This window comes from Sus scrofa, chromosome 6 (assembly GCF_000003025.6).
Source record: "Sus scrofa isolate TJ Tabasco breed Duroc chromosome 6, Sscrofa11.1, whole genome shotgun sequence".
Classification (NCBI taxonomy): Eukaryota; Metazoa; Chordata; class Mammalia; order Artiodactyla; family Suidae; genus Sus; species Sus scrofa.
The window spans coordinates 47,281,236-47,302,148 of record NC_010448.4 but is presented as its reverse complement, the minus strand read 5'-3'; the positions used below and the strand labels follow the sequence as shown (position 1 = coordinate 47,302,148).

Below are 20,913 nucleotides of genomic sequence, written 5' to 3'. Positions count from 1 at the left end.
TAGAGCCCGGCCCTGGCTCCAGCGAACAGCCCCCCAGCCCCCATTTTCTTAGGATCCAGAAAGGATCCCCTCCTTTCCCACCCATCTGTGCCATTGGTCCCTGAGGATGTAGGGAGGGAGTCTAGGACAGAGCTTGCTCTGGATGTTCTAAAGAGGCAAGGTCTATGTTTTGGGTTCTAAATGGGAGTGGCGGGGTGCCTGGCGGGGTTCGAAAAGGGGTGGGGCGAGAAGGGAGCATCGCTAGGGGGCGGGGTCGGAGGGCCTGGAAAAGGAGAGTGAAGACGCGGGAGGCGCGGACGAGCGCGTGCGTCATAGAAGGGGCGGATCCACAGAGGAAGGGCCTTCTGGGCGAGCCAGAGGAAAGAGGGTCTTGGGAGGAGAGGTTGTCCTTGTAGGACGGAGCTTACAAGTAAACTGCCTTTAGGGGCCGGACGACGGAGAGTTCCAAAAGGGAGGAGCTACGCAGCTGTGTTCATAATGGGCGGAGCTTCAGGAGAGAAACTAACGGAGAGGGCGGGGCATTGTGAAGGGGCGGGGCTTAAAAGAACGTTCTACAGGGGTGGGGCCTAGGACTGCAAGGCCTGGGGGCGGGGAAGAAGACACTGGAGTATTTCAAAGGGAGATCCAGGTTCCTAAGGGGCAGTGCTCAAGCTGGCACACGGGGCGGGGGGCTCGAGCCTATGGGCGGGGCCTAGGTCTCGGGGTCCGCTCTTGCTGCCTCGCCCGCTTGCCCCGTTCTTTTCGGTTACTTTCTGCTGCGGCCGTTCCCCTCCCTCCCCTGGGCCCAGGGGGCCGCGGTCCGAACTTCGGTCGGCTGGTGGAGTCGGTGAGTGGGATCCTCTGAGAGGAGGAGCGAGGGCGGAGCTTGGGGGAAGGGGTGGAGCCTGAGTATGAGGTCTGCCGCTAGACCTGGAGCAGGAAAAGAAATTTAGCAGTGAAGCCTGGGAAGAGGGCGGGAACCAAATAATCAATTGAGAGGGAGTTGAGGGTTAGAGGTGAGGACTGAGGGGTTAGCACGACAAAAATATCTGGATTTGTTAAGCGGAGGCGGGGCCAGACCTGGGGAGGGTTGGGGGGTCTGGTTGAGAAGGCCCGATTCCCTGACAATCGGGGGCGGGACCAGAGGGAGGAGGCGGGGCCTGGGCCAAAGAAACCTTGTTGAGAGTTCAGGGAGAGAAGCTGGTACTCCTTGGTCTTACAAGCTACAGAGTACAATCACCACGCGTGTTGTGGCCTGAGTAACTGGCAAGGAAGGCGGGCAAGGCCTATGTCTTGGAGTCTAGAGACCTCGGATGTGGTCAAAGCGAAGGGATGTGATCTGAGGGTCCAGATAGGAAGACAGGTACTGAACCTTAGTACACTAAGAGAATGGGGACTCTGTACCTGAACAGCAGCTGTATGGGTCCACGGGGAAGAAGATGTGAACGTCAAGAGCAGAGAAATAGGAATGCGGCTAGAGACTAGTTCCCGAGTGGATATCGGAGGACAAGGGCAGGGCGGGTGAGGATAGATAGGACCAAGTACAACTCTGCCTCGTGGGTTTCCCCCAGCCCTGATAGATTGACTGGCTGACGTTTTTCTGACCACAGTCCCTGACCTCCGTCAGAAATGGGGAACGTGCAGTCGGAGCCGTCCGCTGGCGGGGGCTCCCGAAAAGAGCAGGCCTCGGGCCGGTCCTCCGACTCCCGCCGGACATCCTTGATGGAGCCCGAGGTGACCCCCTCTTCCCCAGCCATGCGCCTGGCTCGAGGGCTGGGTGTCTGGTTCCCTGGCAGCTCTCCGCCCCCAGGACTCCTGGTACCCCCGGAGCCCCAGGCCTCACCCTCACCCCTGCCCCTGACCTTAGAACTGCCCTCGCCAGTGACGCCTCCTTCAGAGGAGGCGGCTGCGGCCACGGTCTCTACGCCACCCCCGCCCCCCGTGGGGACCCTGCTGCCCGCGCCGTCTAAGTGGCGAAAACCCACGGGCACTTCGGTGCCCCGAATCCGCGGTCTGCTGGAGGCGAGCCATCGCGGCCAGGGCGACCCTCCGAGCCTCCGCCCGCTGCCGCCGCCGCCCCGGCAACTAACCGAAGAGGATTCCAACCCTGTCCCGAGGGCCCTATCCCCGATTCCACCGCCCTCAGAGCTGCGGAAGCCACCACTACCGCCACCTTCCGACCGGCAGCCCCTGGATCGTAAAATCACTCCTGCTCTGGCCACACCCGCCGCAACCCCTACAGAAAGCCAAGCCAGGCGCGGTAGCGAGGTCCAGACGGCCTGCGGTGCCCGCAGAGGGGCACCTCCCCAAGCAGGCGAGGGAGAAATGGCCCTGCCGGCGGCCTCCGAGCCCGGCCTGAACTTGCTGTGTAAAGTCACCTTCAAGTCAGGGCCCCCTCTACCCCCTGCGGCAGCCTCGAGTTCCTTAGCAGCCAAAGCCTCTCTTGGGGGCGGCGGAGGAGGTGCAGGACTCTTCTCCGCTACCTCGGGAGCCATCTCCTACGCTGAGGTCCTGAAGCAGGGGCCCGCTCCTGGGACCGCTCGCTCTCCGGGAGAGGTCCCTCGAGGGACTCAGGAAGCAGAGGGCGGTGATGGAGATAGCGAGGGGTGTTCTGGACCCCCCTCGGCGCCTGTGTCCCATGTCCGGACACTTCCACCGCCACCCTACACCACCTTCCCAGGCTCAAAACCCAAATTTGACTGGGTGAGCCCTCCTGATGGTCCTGAACGCCACTTTCGCTTCAACGGAGCTGGCGGAGGCGTCGGGGCGCCCCGACGGCGCGCAGCCACGCTCTCGGGGCCCTGGGGCTCCCCGCCGCCTCCGCCAGGGCAGATGCATCCAGCTCCAGGGCCCCGGAGGCCCGCACCGGCCTTGCTGGCGCCGCCTATGTTCATCTTCCCGGCGCCTGCCAATGGCGAGCCTGTGTGCCCTGGGCCTCCGGACCCGCAGGAGGTGCTGCCGCCGCCGTTGCCGCCGCCCACGCCACCACCCACGCCGCCTCCCGCACCTCCTCCCACACCGCAGCCGCCCATGCCTCAGCCAACGCCGCTGCCCGCCGCGCTCCCGCCGACCGCAGGCCCGGGCCACTTGGAGTCAGCAGTGGCTCCCGCCCCACCTCCCGCTCTGCCCCTCGCCTTGGCTACCGAACAGGCCCAGGCCCCGGCCCCGACCCCGGCCTCGGCCCAGGCCCCAGCCCCGGCTCCAGCTCCCATCACAGCCGAGCCGTCGCCGCCCGTGCCGGCGCCCGCCAAGGCCCGCACCCGCCGGAACAAGGGTCCCCGCGCAGTCAGGGCTGCGCCCCGTGAGGATGGCCCGCCTGGAGATGGTCTTCGAGAACGTACTGCAGCTACTGTGACTGACAGCGGTGGTGGAGGGGGTGGTAGCAGCAGGGCTCCTCCGGCGGGGACGGCTCCCTCGGGCGCGGCGCGCCACTGGCCTCCCTTCCAGGTGCTTAACTCTTGTCCCTGCAAGTGTTACTGCCGCCATCAGCCACGCCATCGCCGCCTGCCACGCAACGTGTCTGCCTGGTGAGGGGAGGTCGGGGAGTTGGGAGGGGAGGGCATGCCTTCCAAGTCCTGAACCCCACTTTTCTCCATTCAACCAACCCTTTGGCATCCAGACCCCAGCTGATCCTAGACCAGCCCATTAGTTGCATCTCAAACCTGAGCTCCAATCCTTCAAAACCAAGAGAAGCCTTGATACTGACCCCTGACAGGGGCGAGAACACCTTGGCCTGGCCCCTTAGTATCCAGACCTCCAAGCTGACCCTTGGCCCTCTTGTTACTCTCTGGTGCCACCAGGGAGGGAAACTGGTCCCAGCTGGCCTGATCCTATTCACTGCCTTGACCCTGTCCCTAAGGACATCAAGGACCATGTCCCAAACTCTTCAGGGATTGGAGGGGAGATGATAGTTTTCTGGAACCGAAAGAATAGAAATGCAGGCCTCTGAAGGACTCCTGACTCCTCCAGCCTTTGGCAACCTCTCCGGACTCTGGGACCCAAGGCTTTGACCACCAGAGGGCACTGGTGTCCCAGTCCTTGAGCTGCTGAGGTTACTTGGGAATCTTCCCACCCAGACAGAGACACTGCATCCTCCAGTTACCTCCCCCTCACCACTGAATCTCAGGATTCTGTCATCAGGGTCTGTCTTGACCCTGGCTTCTGAGGACCCTGAATCACTAGGAGACCCTCTGCCCTGGAACCTCTTGGGCTTAGCTGAGGCCTAGATGTGGGTTAGGGGAGCTACTATCACCAACCTTCAGCCCCCTTTCCTCCTAAGTTTAAGTGGATACATCCCTGCCCTAAACTGCCTTTGGGATATTCAGACATGATCCCTTACACAGATAAAGCAGAGCCTTGGAGGGATAAGGGCTTGGGCACATAGCCAGGCCCTGATGCTTCTACCCTCCCCCTAGGCTGAGCACACCCATCAACCACCTGAGTGAGCCACCCTGGGTTGCCACCATCAAGCTGGCCGGCTCCCTCGTGGCCGGGCTGGAGCACTACGACTTGCAGGCCACCCATTCCAACTGAGCTCAATTCGCTCAATGCCCTATGCCTTCTCCTCCTTGACAATAAAATAACCATCCAGATGTCTAGATGCCTGTCCGTCACTGGCTAGGGATTGAAGGGGTGCAGTGGGGCAGAGATCTCCATGAAAAGACACTCTGGAAAGAGTAAGGAGGCTGGACCTAGACTAGCAATAAAGGAGGTTCCATTCATCCAGCCTGTGGACTGATGGGCCCAGGGGTGAGACGTCCTCATTCCCCTTAATACCAACAGCTCCTCTTCCAAGGTGATCTGGGGCCAAGTGCAGGGGTCTGGTGCAAATCACTTTGGAAAGCAGAAATGATCATCCCTGTAAAAGCCGGGAAAACCGACTCCAGAAGACCTTCTTGAGAACCCCACATCCCACAAATGGCTCAGCCAGATTTGGACTCTTGTCTTAAATACCTTCTCGAGAAGGTCAACGCAGGAAACACAGGCTGGGAGGTATAGGAGTTCACAAGTCACGGCACTGGCTTAGAGGGTGGGAACCATGGCAGGTCCCTGCCTTTTGCTCCACAGAGGTCTCAAACTGGTAGCCCACAGACGGGTTCCATTTCACGTGTCATTTTTAAAAACTGGTTTAATTCATTGCAAACATTTTAAAAAACTGCCACGCCCATCCCCTTCGCTGAAACACTCTGGGGCCTTGGCCTGGCCTTTCTGTGTCCACAGCTGGCTGCAACAGTCCCTCTACCTGGGGCCTGTGCTCTTCCCCAGGCCACACTGCCACTGGGCATCTCTGAGACCTTAGGCAATGGCCTCTGGACAGAGGCTGACCCAGGGTTATCTCGGACTTCCTAGGGCCCCCAAACTTTCAAGTTCTTCAGAGATAAGAACCCATGTCCCCACCATTCCACTCGGGGAGACAAGGGCCTAAGAGAGAAAATGTCAATCCACCTTTATTGGAGGAAACCCTGCCCTGCAACTGCTTTAAATAACGCGAGCCCTGCCCCACCCCGGTGCCTGGCGGGCTCAGACAATCATCTCCAGCTGCCGGGCGTACTCGATGACCTGTTTGGCCAGCTCCGTAGAAGGGATGGTGGTATCTTCTGGCTTCTGCTGCTGGCTGGCAAAGCTGTAGTAGTTGTTGAGGCCCAGGACCCACCCTCGCTGCAGGAAGAGAGAGATGAGAGATGGGTGGGGCCATCACACAGGCTCCCTCCCCCACCCCACCAGGGCCAGGTGGGCCCCGGCTCGCTTTCCTCACCAGCCCTACCCTCACCTGCACAACCAAGTGGCAAGTAACTTCACCTCCCTGTGCCTCCTTTTCTCCACCTTTGAGATGGGGATCCTCACCACACACCTCTCTGGGTCTGCTGTGAGGATTCAGTGAATCAAAAGTGGCAAGGATAGGGTCTGGCCCAGAGTAAATGACCCCTAAATATGAGCCGTCACCATTGGTCAGACTCCACTTCACCTTTTCTAGCCTGACCTTGACCCTCCTCAATCAGCAGCACTACTGCACCCCGTGTACCAGCATCTCCGGGGGCACTGCTCCTGCACAAGCACCCCAGACCAAATGAAACCAAGTCTTGTGAGCAAAAGCTGCGACCTCCACAAAATTCTGATAAGCCTCTACCTCGACCTGGCACCAGGGGCTGTGCTAAAGCTCGTCCCACGTACCCCTTTCTGTAGACAGGGGAGCTGAAGCTCACAGAAGTTGGACAACTTGCCTGAGGTCACACAACTGAATTTAAACCCTGGCAATCTTGCTCCAGTGTCCCTCCAGACAACCCGCCCGGCTGGCTTGTTTGTTTTGTCTTTTTAGGACCACACCCTCGAATACGGAAATTCTCAGGCTAGGGGTTGAATCAGAGCTACAGCTGCCAGTCTACGCCACAGCCACAGTCAAGCCACATCTGCAACCTACACCACAGCTCATGGCAACACTGGATCCTTAACCCACTGAGCGAGACCAGGGATCAAACCCGCATCCTCATGGATACTAGTCGGGTTCATTACCGCTGAGCCACAATGGGGACTCCCCACCCTGCTGTTAATGAATCCCATGGTCCCTTGCCCTCCACCCCAGCCACCTTCTTGGCGTAGTCCGTCATCTTTTTGGGTGTGTTGAAGAAGAGGATCCGAGTGGCCTCGGTGAAGAGGATTTTTTCATAGGCCTTCTCGATGCAGCCAGCAATCTCGTCCCTGGGGAAGAGGAGGTTCTCATTACTGAGCAAGGCAACCCTGCAGGCCTCGCCCTCTAGCACTGATGGCTGGCATGTGTCACCTGCCCTGTTACCTGCTCAAGGCTCAGGGGAGTAGCCTGACTGGAGCTGCCAAGGTAGGCCCACAGCAGGCTCCACACTCAGCTTTCTGGGGCTCCTGGGCCCACACTCTCAACCCCATGCCCAGCCGTGAGGGTTTCAGGCTGTCTGAAGCCTGGCCTGGGATTCACCTGAGGGGCTCTCCTCACACAACATCCTCCCCACATGAGCCGATCCCAAGGGATTCCTTGCCCCCTGTTAAGAGGTCAATACCAAAGCAGAAAAACAGCAAGACCTCAGTCACTGAAATGGGAGAAGGGGTTAGTTCTGGGGAAGAACTAGTGACAGGGAAGAGTGTGTCTGTTTCTGAAGTATTTTCTCTCTTAGGCCAAGGGGCAGGTATGTGGGCACTCGATATGCTACCCCCTGTTCATTTTGGAGTGAAACATTTCATAAGCTGCCCCTACTTCTTTGGGCCTGGCTTTGCCATTTGAGGAAATCCACCTCTATCGGGCACTGGGCCTGAGTGAACGAACTCTGGCACCACCTGGACACCCTTTTGCTCCACCAGGGACGTGTAAACGTTATGCCCATCTGCCCATGTGCTGTCACTTGTGGACAGAGCAACCCTTGAGGGGCTAGTGGTTTATGGTGCTCCACTCTAAAGCTGGGGAAACTGAGGTTCCAGCTTAGGAGACCTGAGTGAAGCTCCATGTGCCGTGGAGCACTTTATTTTTCTCTTTGGCTGAGCCGGAGGCATGAGGAAATTCCCAGGCCAGGTTAAACCCACACCACAGCAGTACCCAGAGCCAGGGCAGTGACAACACCGGATCCTTAATCTGCTGAGCCACCAGGGAATTCCTCGTGGAGCACTTCTTTGAGAGGCAGCAGGGTCTCAGTCGCTGAGCGTTGTCTGGATGCCAGACCCATGCTCAGGGTCTGATGTACACAGGTACACACATACACAGCCCAGAGTAAGGTGAGGGCTGTTCATCTCATGACCAGTTCCAGTGCAGAGAGAAGGAGCACAGATGTGGCCAGCCTCCCAGATCACCGCTGGCCAGAATGGATGCAAACTCAGAGCTATGTGACTCGAGTCCAAGCTCTTTCTAAACTCCATAGGGACCTGGCCCTCCACTCACCTGATAGTGTCAAGCAGGATGTCAATGAAGAAGGTATAGCTCTCAGCAGGGATGTTGCCTTTGGCCAGGAACACCTTGTTGTAGCTGCCCTCCATCAGGTACTGTAGAGGACAGGGGTGTGGAAAAAGGGAGGGTAAGGCAGAGGTGGCACAGGGCCCACCCACTGAGGCCTCACCATACTCCCAGGGCCTCCCTAACCTACACTCCTAGAACACTCTCGGCCATACAGTCACCCATTCCCCAGGTAGACTGGGTCCTCCTCTTCCAGGAAGCCTTCCCCGGTTTACATACACACTCCCTCTCCCGCTCTCTCTCTCCATGCCTGCCTGGGGCTAGTATCTAATTATCTCGTCTATTTCCTGATCACAGAAGAAGGCAGAGCTGCGGCCACCCAAAGCTCATTCCCGCACCTTTGCTCAAGCTGTGCTGCCCCTGCCCTCCCTCCCATCCTCTCCCTGCAGCAAAATCCTCCCACAAGACCTCAGCTCTGAGAGCTACTTCTTAACCACAGGTACCAAAGTTCTTCCTTGACCTGCTCACCTTGTTCCAGAACTGTCCTCTTTGTTATCCTCAAACACACGAGGCATGTTTCTGCCTCGGGACCCTTGGACAGGCTGCTCTCTCTACCTGGATCATTCTTCACCCAGGTGACCACGTGGTCGGCTTCTTCATCCCTTTCAAGTCTTTCTCAAATTTCACTTTTTCACTTCCCTGACCACCCTTATAAAAAATTCACTCCCGCCTCCGACTCTCCACCCGCCTTCCTGCTTTATTTTTCTCTACAGCATTTTGGCATCTAAGAGACCACACAGGGTATTTTTGTTGTTTATTATCTGCTTTCTTATCTGAATGTCACTCTCACAAGATGAGAGGCTTTACCTGTTTTGTTCACTGTACAGTCTGAAAACCAACCACAGTGCCTGGTACACGACTGGGACTCGATATGTGTTGGACAAATGAGCAAATGAGTCCACAGGTTGAAAGATGGGTGAACCCTGCCTACTCCTCCAGAAAGCACTCCCAAATGCCTGTCCCTGTCCCACTCCCTTTAGCCAGGCCCTCCCCTCCCCCTCCTCAGCCTCACTTGCTCCAGAGACACCGGATGCTTGATGTACACATTGGTCTGGATGTCCTTGGCAGGCAGCCGCTCCAGCTCTGTGTGGAACTCAGCCACCCGGTTCTGGGACAGCAGGAAGAGGAGGTTGAGCCCCAAGAGCTGGTGCATATAGGCTGACTCCGGGAGCTGCTCCCTGTGGACCAGAGTGGGGAACTAAGGTAAGCAGGACTTAGGTACTGACCAAGCCTCCTGCTCCAGGGGGCCTGACAACTGCCCCATGCTCTCCTTTGGGTTTTTTTGGGGTTTTTTTTTGTCTTTTTAGAGCCGCACCTACAGCATATGGAAGTTCCCAGGCTAGGGGTTGAATCAGGGCTGCAGCTGCTGGCCTACACCACAGCCACAGCAGTGCCAGATTCGAGCCGCATCTGTGACCTATGCCGCAGCTTGTAGCACTACTGGATCCTTAACCCACTGAGCAAGGCCAGGGATCGAACCCACATCCTCATGGATACTAGTTGGGTTCTTAATTCCCCATGTTCTGTTAGGTCCTGGGTTTTCAGATGAACCATGAAGAAGTCACAGTCATATGAGGCCCATAAGTGACCTCACTCCAGTAAAGTGACTCAGCCTCAGTTTCTTCAACTATAAAAAATGGTTATCACCATAGCACCCATCTCCTTGAAGTAGGTTAAATGAATGAGAATTAAGTGAATTAAGTGACTTAACTCAGGTAAAGTGATTAGAACAGTATCTGGCCCAAATAAATACAAGACCATGTAATCAGAAAGTAGCAAAATTAGTTCAAACTCAGGTTTGCCTGACTTCTGATATCAAACTCTTAATCTTAACCCACACAGGCACCATTCAGTTAAGAAGCCATTCCGTTTCATCTTCAACACACAGCCAGTGAGTCCCTGCTTTGAGCCCGGCTCCATGTTAGGCAGTGCAGGGACACAGCCGTGACTGAGACCTGCTGCCTCTAGAAGGTTCACAGTCCAGTGAGCAACAGGGCCAGGATGGGGGAAGCGCAGACAGAGGGGTCAGGGCTGATAAAGCATTGGAAGCCAAAGCAAAGACCTTGCTCTGAAGCCGGAGGGCTACGGAGCGCCATGACACGTTCTAAGCAGGTGATCAACGTGGTCAAATTTTAGTGTCATGAAGATCCTAGGGGCATCATGGAGGGACTAATCTGAGGAGCAAGGCTGGGGTCAAGGCAGATAAAAGGTGGTAGGAGGCACAGCGGCAAGTGGAAATCAAGAGTAGGAATGTGAAGGGGAGACAGACTGGCGGTCAACAGAGACGGGATGCTACAACACCAGACTCAGGCCCTCCAGGCCAACCCCTGTCCCTGAGGCTTCTGGGGACAGAGCTGGGCAAAGAGGGGATTCCCAGGTGAAGGAAGATGTCCCAAGTGGCCAGAGCAGCAGGAGTAAAAAAGCTTCCATGTAAGCCCCACCCCCCAACACACAAACCAAATTAGGGGCACGGTCCATTCTCACTTGTAATCGAAGTAGTAGCATTTGAGCTGGGCCATGTACCGCTCGAAGGAGGGGATGTCCTTGCGTAAGATACTCCACTGGGCCCCGATCTCCAGTATGTCACCTGCAGGCGACAGAGAAAGCTCTCAGGAGATGACTGTGGCCCTGCCCCTGACCACCACTGCCGCCATTCCTGCCACAACCCCAGCCCATAACCCCCCACCAACCCCAGTGACACTCACGGGCCAGAATGAGCTGCTGTTTGGTCAGTTTGGTCCCTGTGGTTGGCAGGAAGTTGAGCTCCAACAGAACCAGCTGATGGGGAGGGCAGTGGAAGGAAGGAAAAAAGACGGGCCTTCAAGTACAGGTTATTTACCTTTCTCTAAGCCTTGGTTTTCCCACCTAGAAAATGGAGCTAATCATCATCCCTGACTCATGACGCTGTTACGCGTATTAAAGGAGTCAGTCCCCGTAAAGCACTCAGATCAGGGCCTGGACACATGATGAGCATTCATTTAGAATGACCTCATATTACAAGTATTAACAGGCCCACTGGGAAAACAGGGGACCCACTCCATGCCTGACCCAGTGCAATCAAGGGGGTGGGGGTGAGGGGCACTAGCACCTTCAGTTCTTTGGCAATCCTTTTCCACACTTTGTTGGGATGGGCCCAGCTACTCCCCTCCACCTACACCAAGAAGGTGGGGGGGGGCTAACCTCTCCCCATTGTCCAGCCCACACATCATCCCTTATCAAAGACACCCCCTCAGCAACTTGGTCCAGGCCACTGTATTTGTCCTCACTCCCACACTTGGCCTGAAGCACCTCCAGCACCATTCTGGTCCTTTACGAAAAGAATATTTTTCCTAGGTTCAATCCTGCCCTCTCAACTTGGCTGGGCCCCTCCCCCTCAGATGCACGCCTAAGCCTCTGATCTGAGACCCTCATGTGGCCTGGTTTTAACCACGCACCCCATCATCTCAGCTTTCTTCTTCCATCACCGCGTCCACTGTTCATTCCCCACTTGGCGTCGTCCAGAACCCTCCCTCAGAAAAAAACTCCGACACCCCCATCCTGCCACTCCAGCCAGCTAAGCCTCTAAGCACCAAAATTTGAACCTCTCACTCGTCTATGCTCGAACCACTCTCTCCGTCACCGCCGCCCCCTGCCCCCCACCGTGGGGCTGCATTTGGTCCATTCCAGGTCCCTCTCACTTCTTCATCCCTCCAAGCCCGAACTTTCGCTGTTCCGAATTCTTCACCCCATTGGATCGCCCAGCCCGCCTTGGTGCCGCCAGCAATGTGGCCCACTCCTGAGCCCAGAATTAGGTTCGGTCTGGGCCCCCCGAAGCGCCCCCGGTAACCCCTACCTTGAGACGGCCCAGTTCTTCACCGCATTTGCTAAGATTGGGGCTTTTACGGTTCCACTCGCCCTTGAGTTGTTCGTACATACCGGCTGCGGCCTGCAGGACTGCGCCCGAGGCCGCTGCAGGCCCCGAGCTCGAGCCGCCAGCCACCCCGTTCACCGTCGCGGCCGCCATCTTCCGTGATGCGGCAAACCGCCGAGCCGATTTACGGCAGCGACGCCTACTGCCGCTTGCCCGGCGGAAGTGGGCTCGGTAGGTGGAGCCCAAAGCCGGGGGCGGGGCTGCGACTGTGGGCCTCCGCACTCCGCGCTTGGTGCTCAGTCGCTTTCGGGGAGGTGCCCTCGAAGGCCGGCCTTTCACGAACATGTCGGTCGGGGCTCCGCCTCTGCTGTCACTCAAGATGGTGACCGGAAGTCTGCAAACTGTAAAGGGCAGCGCTTACAACGCCTCCCCTCCTCCCGGAGCCAATATGGCCGCCCTGGCTTCAGCTTGGTCTTTCCGGACGCTGCGTTCTTGTCTAGGTGGTGGAGCTGTTTGGAGAGCGATGTTATTCTTCCTGTATTATAGACCGGGTTTGAGAGGCTTCATAAACTTCCAAGAGACTAACAGCTGAGATTTGACTTTGGGTCTTTCTCTCTAATCTCTCAGTGCACCTTCCCAAACTCAAAGAAATGCAGGGAAGCTTTATAAAAATCATCCAGGCTTCATGCTGTATAGAGCAGGGAACTATATCTAATCGCTTGTAATAGAACATGATAGAATATGAGAAAATAATAAAAAAAAAGAAAAGAAAAAGATAATATGAGAAAAAGAATGTATATATAATTGGGTCACTTTTCTGTACAGCAGAAATGGACAGAACATTGTAAATGAACTATAATAAATTTTTAAAAATCATCCAATATTAACGGCTTTATATGCCACATTTTGGGGAGGATTCCCAATTTTTTTTTTATCCCTACCTGTTATTCCTCCATATATACCACACCTGCCTACTTAACGTCTCTCCTTTTTCTGAGTTCTCTTGTCTCTGTCATTTAGAAAGTCAGCTCCATGACAGCAGGGATGTTTATTGGGTTTTTTTTTTTTTTACTGTTGTATTCCTGGCTTGTGGTAGACAATGAATATTTGTTGAATGAGTGGATGAATGGATATGTAAATAAGTTGTCTTTAACAGTTTTTAAAGAAAAACTGCATCATACTATACATACCTTCCAAAATGCAACATGCCTTTTTTTTTTTTTTTTTTTTAAAGGAATACACTAAAGAGATCTCTGGAGATCAATGGACATATTTTTGACACTTTATAAAAAAACAGCTTCAGAATTCCCTTACGGCTCAGCAGGTTAAGGATTCCTTGTTGACACTGCTATGGCTTGGGTTGCTGCTATGGCATGGGTTCAATCCCTGGCCCCGGAACTTCCACCACATCCTGGTGGCTCAAACAAACAAAAATAATCCAAACATCAATATGGGAACCATTAAATCAATTGCATATTCACACTGTGGAATATCGTGCAGATGTTTTGTTTTGTTTGCTTTGTTTTGGACCCGGCCACTACAGTGACAGGATCTGATCCTTAACCTGCTGACTTGACCACAGAACTCCTTCAAGTCTTTGCCTTTTTTTTTTTTCTTTTCCATTTTTTTCCTTTGCCGTTTTTAATTGAGTTGTTTGTGGTTTTTTGTTGTTGTTGAGTCAGAGGAGTTCTTTATTTTCATTTTCGTTTGTTTTTGGCTGCACCCAAAACATGTGAAATTTCCCAGGCCAAGGATGGAACCTGCGCCACAGCAGGGACAATGGGGATCCTTAATCCCCTGAGGCACCAGGGAAAGGAGTTCTTTATTTTCTACATATTAGTCTTTATCAGATACATGATTTACAAATACTTTCTCTCATTCTATCAGTTGGCTTTTCACTCTGTTAATGGTATCCTTTGATTCACAAAAGGGTTTAATTTTGATGAGACCTAATTTATCTGTTTTCTCTTTTGTCACCTATACTTTTGCTATCATACTTAAGAAATCATTGACAGGAAATTTCCCGTGTAGCAGCGGGTTAAGGATCCAGTGTTGTGCAGTTAGGGTATAGGTCGAAACTCTGGCTGGGATTTGATCCCTGGCCTGGAAATTCCACATGCAGCAGGGCAGCCAAAAAAGAAAAAAAAAAAAAAAAAACTTGGAGTTACTGTCATGGCGCAGCAGAAACAAATCCAACTAGGAAGCATGAGGTTGCGGGTTTGATCCCTGGCCTTGCTCAGCAGGTTAAGGATCTGGCGTTGCTGCGAGCTGTGGTGTAGGTCACAGACTCAGCTCGGATCTGGTGTTGCTGTGGCCGTGGTGTAGGTCGGCAGCTACAACTCTGATTAGACCCCTAGCCTGGGAACCTCCATATGCCATGGGTGCGGCCCTAAAAGGATAAAATGACAAAAAGAAAAGAAAAGAAAGAAAAAAAATTGACAAATCAAAAGTTTTATAATCCTAACTGTTAAATTTAAAAACCTGACCTGGTTTTGGTTAATTTTCAAACATGGTATAAGGTAAGGGTCCAACTTTTTCTTTTGCATGTGGATATCCAGTTTTCCCAGTACCATTTGTTGTTAAGAGTGTCCTTTCTGTTGCATGCTCTTGGAACCTGGTCAAAAACCAATTGACTGATTTGTGAGGGTTTATTGCTAGGCTCTCTATTCTATTACATTGGTCTGAATGTCTGTCTTTATGCCAGTAGAACACTGTTTTAGTTACTGTAGTTTTGCAGTTTTGAAATTAGGAAGAATGAGTTTTGCAGTTTTGAAATTAGTAAGAAATTAGGAAGAATGAGAACAACAACAAAAACAAGTTTTGTTCTTTTGTTTCAGGATAGCGTGGCTATTTAGAGTCCTGTGCAATTCCATGTGAGTTTCAGGAATCAAATGCAAAATTGCCATGGGATTTTGATGGGATTTTGGATTTTGATTGGATTTTGATAGAGATTTCATTGACTGTCACTTTGAGTCATGTTAAGGGGCTAAATGGTGTTCCCCCAAAGTGTATATGTTGAAGCCCTAACCCCCAATACCTAAGAACATGACTATATTTGGAGATAGGGCCTTTTTTTTTTTTTTTTTTTTTTTTTGCATTTTATGGCTGCACCCACAGCATATAAAGGTTCCCAGGCTAGGGGCCAAATCGGAGCTACCGCTGCTGGCCTACACCACAGCTCACAGCAACGCCAGATCCCTAACCCACTGAGCGAGACCAGGGATCGAACCCGAAACCTCATGGTTCCTAGTCGGCTTCATTTCCACTGCACCACAACAGAAACTCCAAGATAGGGCCTTTTAAAAGGTGATGACATTAAAATGAGGCCTAGGAGTTCCCGCTGTGGCTCAGCTGAAATGAACTCGACTAGTATCCATGAGGATGCAGTTTCGATCCCAGCCTTGCTTAGTGGGTTTAGGATCTAGCATTGCCACAAGCTGTGGTGTAGGTTGCAGATATAGCTCAGATCCTGTGTTGCTGTGGCTGTGGCATAGGCCAGCAGCTGCAGCTCAAATTCAACCCCTAGCCTGAGAACTACCATATGCCACACTTTTGGCCCTAAAAAGCAAAAAAAGAAAGAAAGGAAGGAAGGGAGAGAGAAAGAGAAAAGAGAAAGAGAGAAAGAAAGAAAAAAGAGGTGCAGATGTGCCCTGATCCAACCTGAAAGGAGTCTTTATAAGAAGGGCACATTTGGTCACATCAAGAGACACCAGTTGGTGGAGTTCCCTTTGTGGCTCAGCGGTTAACGAACCCAACTGGCATCCATGAGGATGCAGATTTGATCTCTGGCCTCGCTCAGTGGGTTAAGGACCCAGCATTTCCTTGAGCTGTGGTGTAAGTCACACTCATGGCTCGGATCCCGTGTTGCTATGGCTGTGGCATAAGCCAGTGGCTACAGGTCTGTTGGACCCCTAGCCTGGGAACCTCCATATGCCATGGGTGCAGCCCTAAAAAGAAAAAAAAAAAAAAAAAAAAAAAGAAAGAAAGAGAGACACCAGTCGGAGTTCCCACTGTGGCTAAGCTGGTTAAGAACCCGACTAGTATGCATGAGGATGCTTGTTCAGTCCCTGTGCTCAGTTTAAGGATCTGTCTTTGCTGCAAGCTGCAGTATAGGTTGCAGATGTGGGTCAGATTCCACATTGCTGTGGCTGTGGTGTAGGCTAGCAGCTGCAGCTCTGATTTGACTCCTAGCCCGGGAACTTCCATATGCTGCAGGTGCAGTCCGAAAAAGAAAAAAAAAAAAAAAAAAAGAGAGAGAGAGAGAAAGAAAGATACCAGTGATGTGACCCAAAGAGAAAAAAGACCAGGAGGCCACAGCAAGAGGACGACCATCAACAGGCCAAGGAGGGAGGCTTCAGAAGCCAAACCTGCCAACAGTTTGATCTCAAATTTCTGGCCAGAATTGTGAGAAAATAGATTGCTGTTGTTTAAGCTACCTGATCTGTGATATTTTGTTAGGTAGCCCTAGCAAACTAAGACAGACAGTATTTGTCGTCCTAACAACATTAATTCACAAAGATGAGATTCTTTCTCTTCATCTGAGTCATCTTTCTTTTCTTTTAGCCGTGTTTTATAATTTTCAGGTCAAGTCTTTTTCCTTCTTGTATAAATTTGTTCTTCAATATTTTATTCTTTTCATTGTAAATAGGAAGTTTGGGGGGGGCATGCCCGTGGCCAGGGATTGAACCCATACCACAGCAGTGATCTGAGCCACTGCAGTGATGCCAGGTCCTTAACCCACTGAGCCACCAGGAAACTCCCTGAGCTTCTGTTTCTACATCTACGAAAGGGGATAGTGATAGAATTTTTCTGACAGAACATCATGAAGATGACTTGCTAACGCAAGAAAGGGGATCTGCTATGAACCGAATGTTTGTGTTGCCCAAAAGTTCCTATGTTGAAAACTAACTCCCAGTGTACTGGTGTCAGGTGTCAAGAGGTGGGACCTTCAGGAAGTAATTAGGTTGCAAGGGCAGAGCCCTTATAATTGAGGTGAATGCCCTTATAAAGGAGAGCCCAGAGTTCCCTGGTGGCTGAGCAGGTTAAGGATATGGCGTCGCTGTGGGGGCTCAGGTTTGGTCCCTCACCCAGGAACTTCCACGTGCAGAAAAAAAAAAAAAAACAAGCCCCTCACTCCTTCCACCTCATGAGGACACAGCAAAAAGATGGTCATCTAGGAATCGGGTTCTCACCAGACACTGAATCTGCCAGCACCTTGATCTTGGATGTGCCAGTCTCCAGAACGGTGAGAAGTACATTTCTACTGTTTGTAAGCCACCCAGTCTACAGTCTTCCATTACAGCAGCCTGAATGGACAGACAGGTCAAAATGGACATTATGTCATCGCATTTGTTGACAGATGAGTCTGTACCACCGACTGTGCACACAGCTTGACCACTGCTGACCTCTCTCCTGAGCCCCAGGCCTGAGGTTCTAGGCTCCTCTAGATATCTCTCAGATGTCCCTCACCCACCATGACCCCAAATGGCCTTAGTGTCTCCCCTGAACCTACTTTTTCTCCTGGGTCCTCACCTCAGAAACAGCCTCCTGTCCCCCAGTTCCCAGGGCAGAGGGCCAGGCCTTTTCATAAAGGTCCCCCTCACTCCTTCTCCTTCTGCGGCCTGCCAGCTTCACAGCCTGGTCACTAGGTCCCCTGCAGTCTCTTCCACCTGCCCCTTTTCCTCCCCACACTGTCCCCTCCTGCCCAGGTCTCAGGCTGACTGCCTCGAGTCCTGAGCCATCCTCCACAGGGCAGTCAAGGCATCTTTCTTTCTTTTTCTTTCTTTCTTTCTTTTTAGGGCCACACCCATGGCATATGGAGGTTCCCAGGCCAGGGGTGTAATCAAAGCTGTAGCCGCCGGCCTACACCACAGCCACAGCAATGCGGGATCCAAGCTGCGTCTGCGACCTACACCACAGCTCACGGCAACGCTGGATCCTTAACCCACCAAGCGAGGCCAGGGATCAAACCCGCAACCTTATGGTTCCTAGTCAGATTCATTTCTGCTGCGTCATGATGGGAACGCCTCTTTTTCCCCTTCTTAATATACATTTCCTTATGTGAACTGTGCTTCCCCACACATGAGCAAGAGATTGACTACCCTCAGCTCCAGGGGTGGGCTCTGAAGGGCTTAAACCCTTAAGGTCGCATCTCACTGGCAATGTGAGTAGTCAAGTAGTGAGCTTGGGACCCAACCCCATCCAATCAGAGTGACTGACAGGACTTTTGGCTAGGGATGTTGGACTCTCCAGCCCCCTTTTCCTCTGGACAATGACATGTAGATGTGCAGCCTCATAATGTGAGGGGGGCTGACCCGAGATCAGAGACCACCCTCAGAGGAGGACAAAGCAAGGAACACTACAGAGAAATGGAGCCAGAATTCCATGGACATTGAGGATTTCTGGATCAAAGTGTACCTGAAGCTTATATATTAACAAAGTCCATAAATTACCATTTCCACGTGGATCACTGAGTGAAATTTTTGCTAACTGCAATTGCAATAAAAATCCTTAAGGAATTCCTTCCTTTTTTTTTTTTTTTTTTTTTTCTTCTGCCTTTTCTTGAGCCACTCCCACGGCATATTAGAGGTTCCCAGGCTAGGGGTCTAATCGGAGCTGTAGCCACCGACCTATGCCAGAGCCAAAGCAACACGGGATCCGAGCTGCATCTGCGGCCTACACCACAGCTCACGGCAACGCCAGATCCTTAACCCACTGAGCAAGGCCAGGGACTGAACCCGCAACCTCATGGTTCCTAGTCAGGTTCGTTAACCACTGCATCATGACGGGAACTCCAGGAATCCCTTCTTAAGTTAGATGCTAGATAGGTGTTGACATTCAAAAAATTTTTTTTTTCATTTTTAGGCCCGTACCATGGCATATGGAAGTTCCTAGACTAGCCACAGCAACACAGGATCCAAGCCTCATCTGTGACCTACACCACAGCCCACGGCACCACCAGATCCTTAACCCACTGAGCAAGGCCAGGGATCAAACCCTCAACCTCATGGTTACTAGTCGGATTCATTTCTGCTGAGCCACAATGGGAACGCTGACATTCAAAATATTTAACAACTGGAGTTCCCATTGTGGACCAGCAGTAACAAACCTGACTAGTATCCATGAGGACTCGGGTTCAATCCCTGGCCTCACTCAGTGGCTTAAGGATCTGGCTTTGCTGTGTGACCTGTGGTGTAGGTCACAGACGTGGCTCAGATCTGGCATCACTGTGGCTGGGGTGTAGGCTGGCAGCTGCAACTCTGATTCGACTCCTAACCTGGGAACTTACGTATGCCACAGATGTGGCCCTAAAAAGACAGAAAACAAAACAAAAGCCCCCCCAAATATTTAACAACTGGTGTTAAACCTGGGCACTGAACAAACAGAACACACTGCAGGCCATAGCAATGGAACAGACCTGGGTCATGGAGCACCCTACTGGGCTGCAGACAGGTCAGGGGTACCCTGGGGAGGGGCTGAGTTGGCAGGCACACAGAGAAGCTACTATTTCCTCCAGCTTGGCACAGAAGGATTTTGATATTTTAATAACCTATGTGGCTGGGTGGTACAAATGAACTGAATATGAGTCCTTACAAAGGACCCACAGCCGGTGCTGAAATGAGAAGTGAGAATTCAAGTAAAACAGGAAAACCCGCCTGGGATGACTGACAGGTTTCATGTCCAATAGGGCCCAGGAAATGAGGGATGCGGGCGGGTGGGTGGCGTCGGGGTCGGGTGGGAGGCTCAGGTCTGCCACTTCCCTGTGGTTTCCTCGGCTTCAGCCTTGCTCTCGGCCACCCTCTTGGAGAGGATGTTGGAGCTGCCTCTGGAGCTACTCCCAGATTTGGTTAAGGACGTTTTGTTGAAGGCCCTGGTGTTGGACGGGATGCTGTAGATGTAGGAGGATTCCGAGGCCATAATGTTGTTAATCTTCCAGCGAAAGAAGTTGCAGGTCTTCACCATGAAGGGCAACAGGAGGCAGAAGATGATGTAGAGGCTCACCAGGCCCACAAACACGCTGGTGGACACCTGCAGGCACCACGGGACAGGCAGGGGTGAGCAGACTCGGTGGGGGGGAGCCCCATCCACCCAGCAGGGCAGCCCCAGGGCAGCCACTCACCATGAGGATTAAGAAGGCCCGCTTGGCACTGAGGGGCAGCCCGTGGATGTGCAGCAGGAAGGTGAGCTGATAGTCGCAGTATGTGCTCTTGTCCACCCCTCTGGTGGGGGATGGGGTTCAGGACTGGGGGAGGAGGCGGGCATCTCCCCCACCCCCTGACACCGCCCCCTCATCCCGCCTGGGCCACAAGTCTGGCTCACCTATTGCTCACCAACACCTTGAAAAAGAATTCGGGGGCGAAGATGCTGTGGGGAATGGTGTCATGGCATGGGGAGTTCTCCAGACACAGCCACCTGGGGGCCCAAGTTCAGGCACTGGTGGTACACATCATGCCTGGCTCATACCAATCCTGACCTTTCCCTCCACCCCACAAACTCGGGGTGAGCACTAACTAGGGGCAATCTCACACCTTCCTCCCTGATAAACTCCTTCACTCATTCAGCCAGTGAGGCTGACTGGACCCCTGCTAAGTGACCACTGTTCGTTTACACATTCATTTCCGCCTGCCTTTACTTCTCCAGCTGTCAGTTCCTCTGCTGCTAGGCATTCGCCTGGATTATGGGTTGTATACCTATGATGTGGCAGCTCCTCATTTACTCCTTGCTGCCTTCATCCCACAAATGGAGCTGGAGCAGCTACTGGGTGCAAAGTCACATCTTCATTCATTCGTTCCTTTATTCAGGTATGCAGTAAATGCAGGTTAAATACTGACTAGGTGCAAGCTGGCTACTTTGTTCATTCATTCATTTCCTTCATTTGTTCATGGCATCATTTTCTTCCTCTCATTGAATCAAAAATAGTGATTGAGGTCTACGCTTACTCCTTCACTGTCTTAGTTCATTCATTAATACCTCCATTCAAATGTCAATAAATGTTGTAAATCGACTATTCTTCAATAAAACTTCAAAAAACGAAAACGATGTCAATTAATGCTTACCATGAATGCATTAATTGGTTCACTGTCTCATTTAACGAATACTGTGTGGTCTATTCTGG

At 52.7% G+C, this 20,913-nt stretch overlaps 3 protein-coding genes across 9 annotated transcripts in view; 1 reads left to right on the top strand and 2 right to left on the bottom strand.

Moving 5' to 3' along the window:
• Positions 573-4,579, top strand: GGN (gametogenetin). Its single transcript, XM_005664585.3, has 3 exons — positions 573-826; positions 1,590-3,506; positions 4,395-4,579. Exons 2-3 carry the CDS (start codon positions 1,609-1,611, stop codon positions 4,510-4,512), a joined length of 2,016 nt encoding a protein of 671 aa, XP_005664642.2. The 5' UTR covers positions 573-826; positions 1,590-1,608; the 3' UTR covers positions 4,513-4,579.
• PSMD8 (proteasome 26S subunit, non-ATPase 8) lies at positions 5,090-12,258 on the bottom strand. The gene is made up of 7 exons (XM_005664584.3): positions 11,781-12,258; positions 10,654-10,726; positions 10,433-10,535; positions 8,961-9,126; positions 7,877-7,977; positions 6,564-6,675; positions 5,090-5,637 (listed from the first exon to the last, which is right to left on the bottom strand). Exons 1-7 carry the CDS (start codon positions 12,141-12,143, stop codon positions 5,500-5,502), a joined length of 1,056 nt encoding a protein of 351 aa, XP_005664641.1. The 5' UTR covers positions 12,144-12,258; the 3' UTR covers positions 5,090-5,499.
• Positions 19,316-20,913, bottom strand: part of CATSPERG (cation channel sperm associated auxiliary subunit gamma) — a 30,527-nt gene continuing 28,929 nt past the window's right edge. For 4 of the 7 annotated variants that reach the window (XR_002344641.1, XR_002344644.1, XR_002344643.1 and 1 more), the window contains 3 exons: positions 20,118-20,134; positions 19,918-20,017; positions 19,316-19,826 (listed from right to left, as the gene is read on the bottom strand). Coding sequence is in view for 1 of the 7 variants with exons in the window: in XM_021094341.1 (XP_020950000.1) it covers positions 19,542-19,826; positions 19,918-20,017; positions 20,118-20,210 (478 nt within the window). In the remaining 6 variants the exon portion in view is untranslated. Of the gene's footprint in view, positions 19,827-19,917; positions 20,018-20,117; positions 20,211-20,913 lie in introns of those variants that run through there. The other 3 variants (XM_021094341.1, XR_002344646.1, XR_002344642.1) reach the window with 3 other exon arrangements.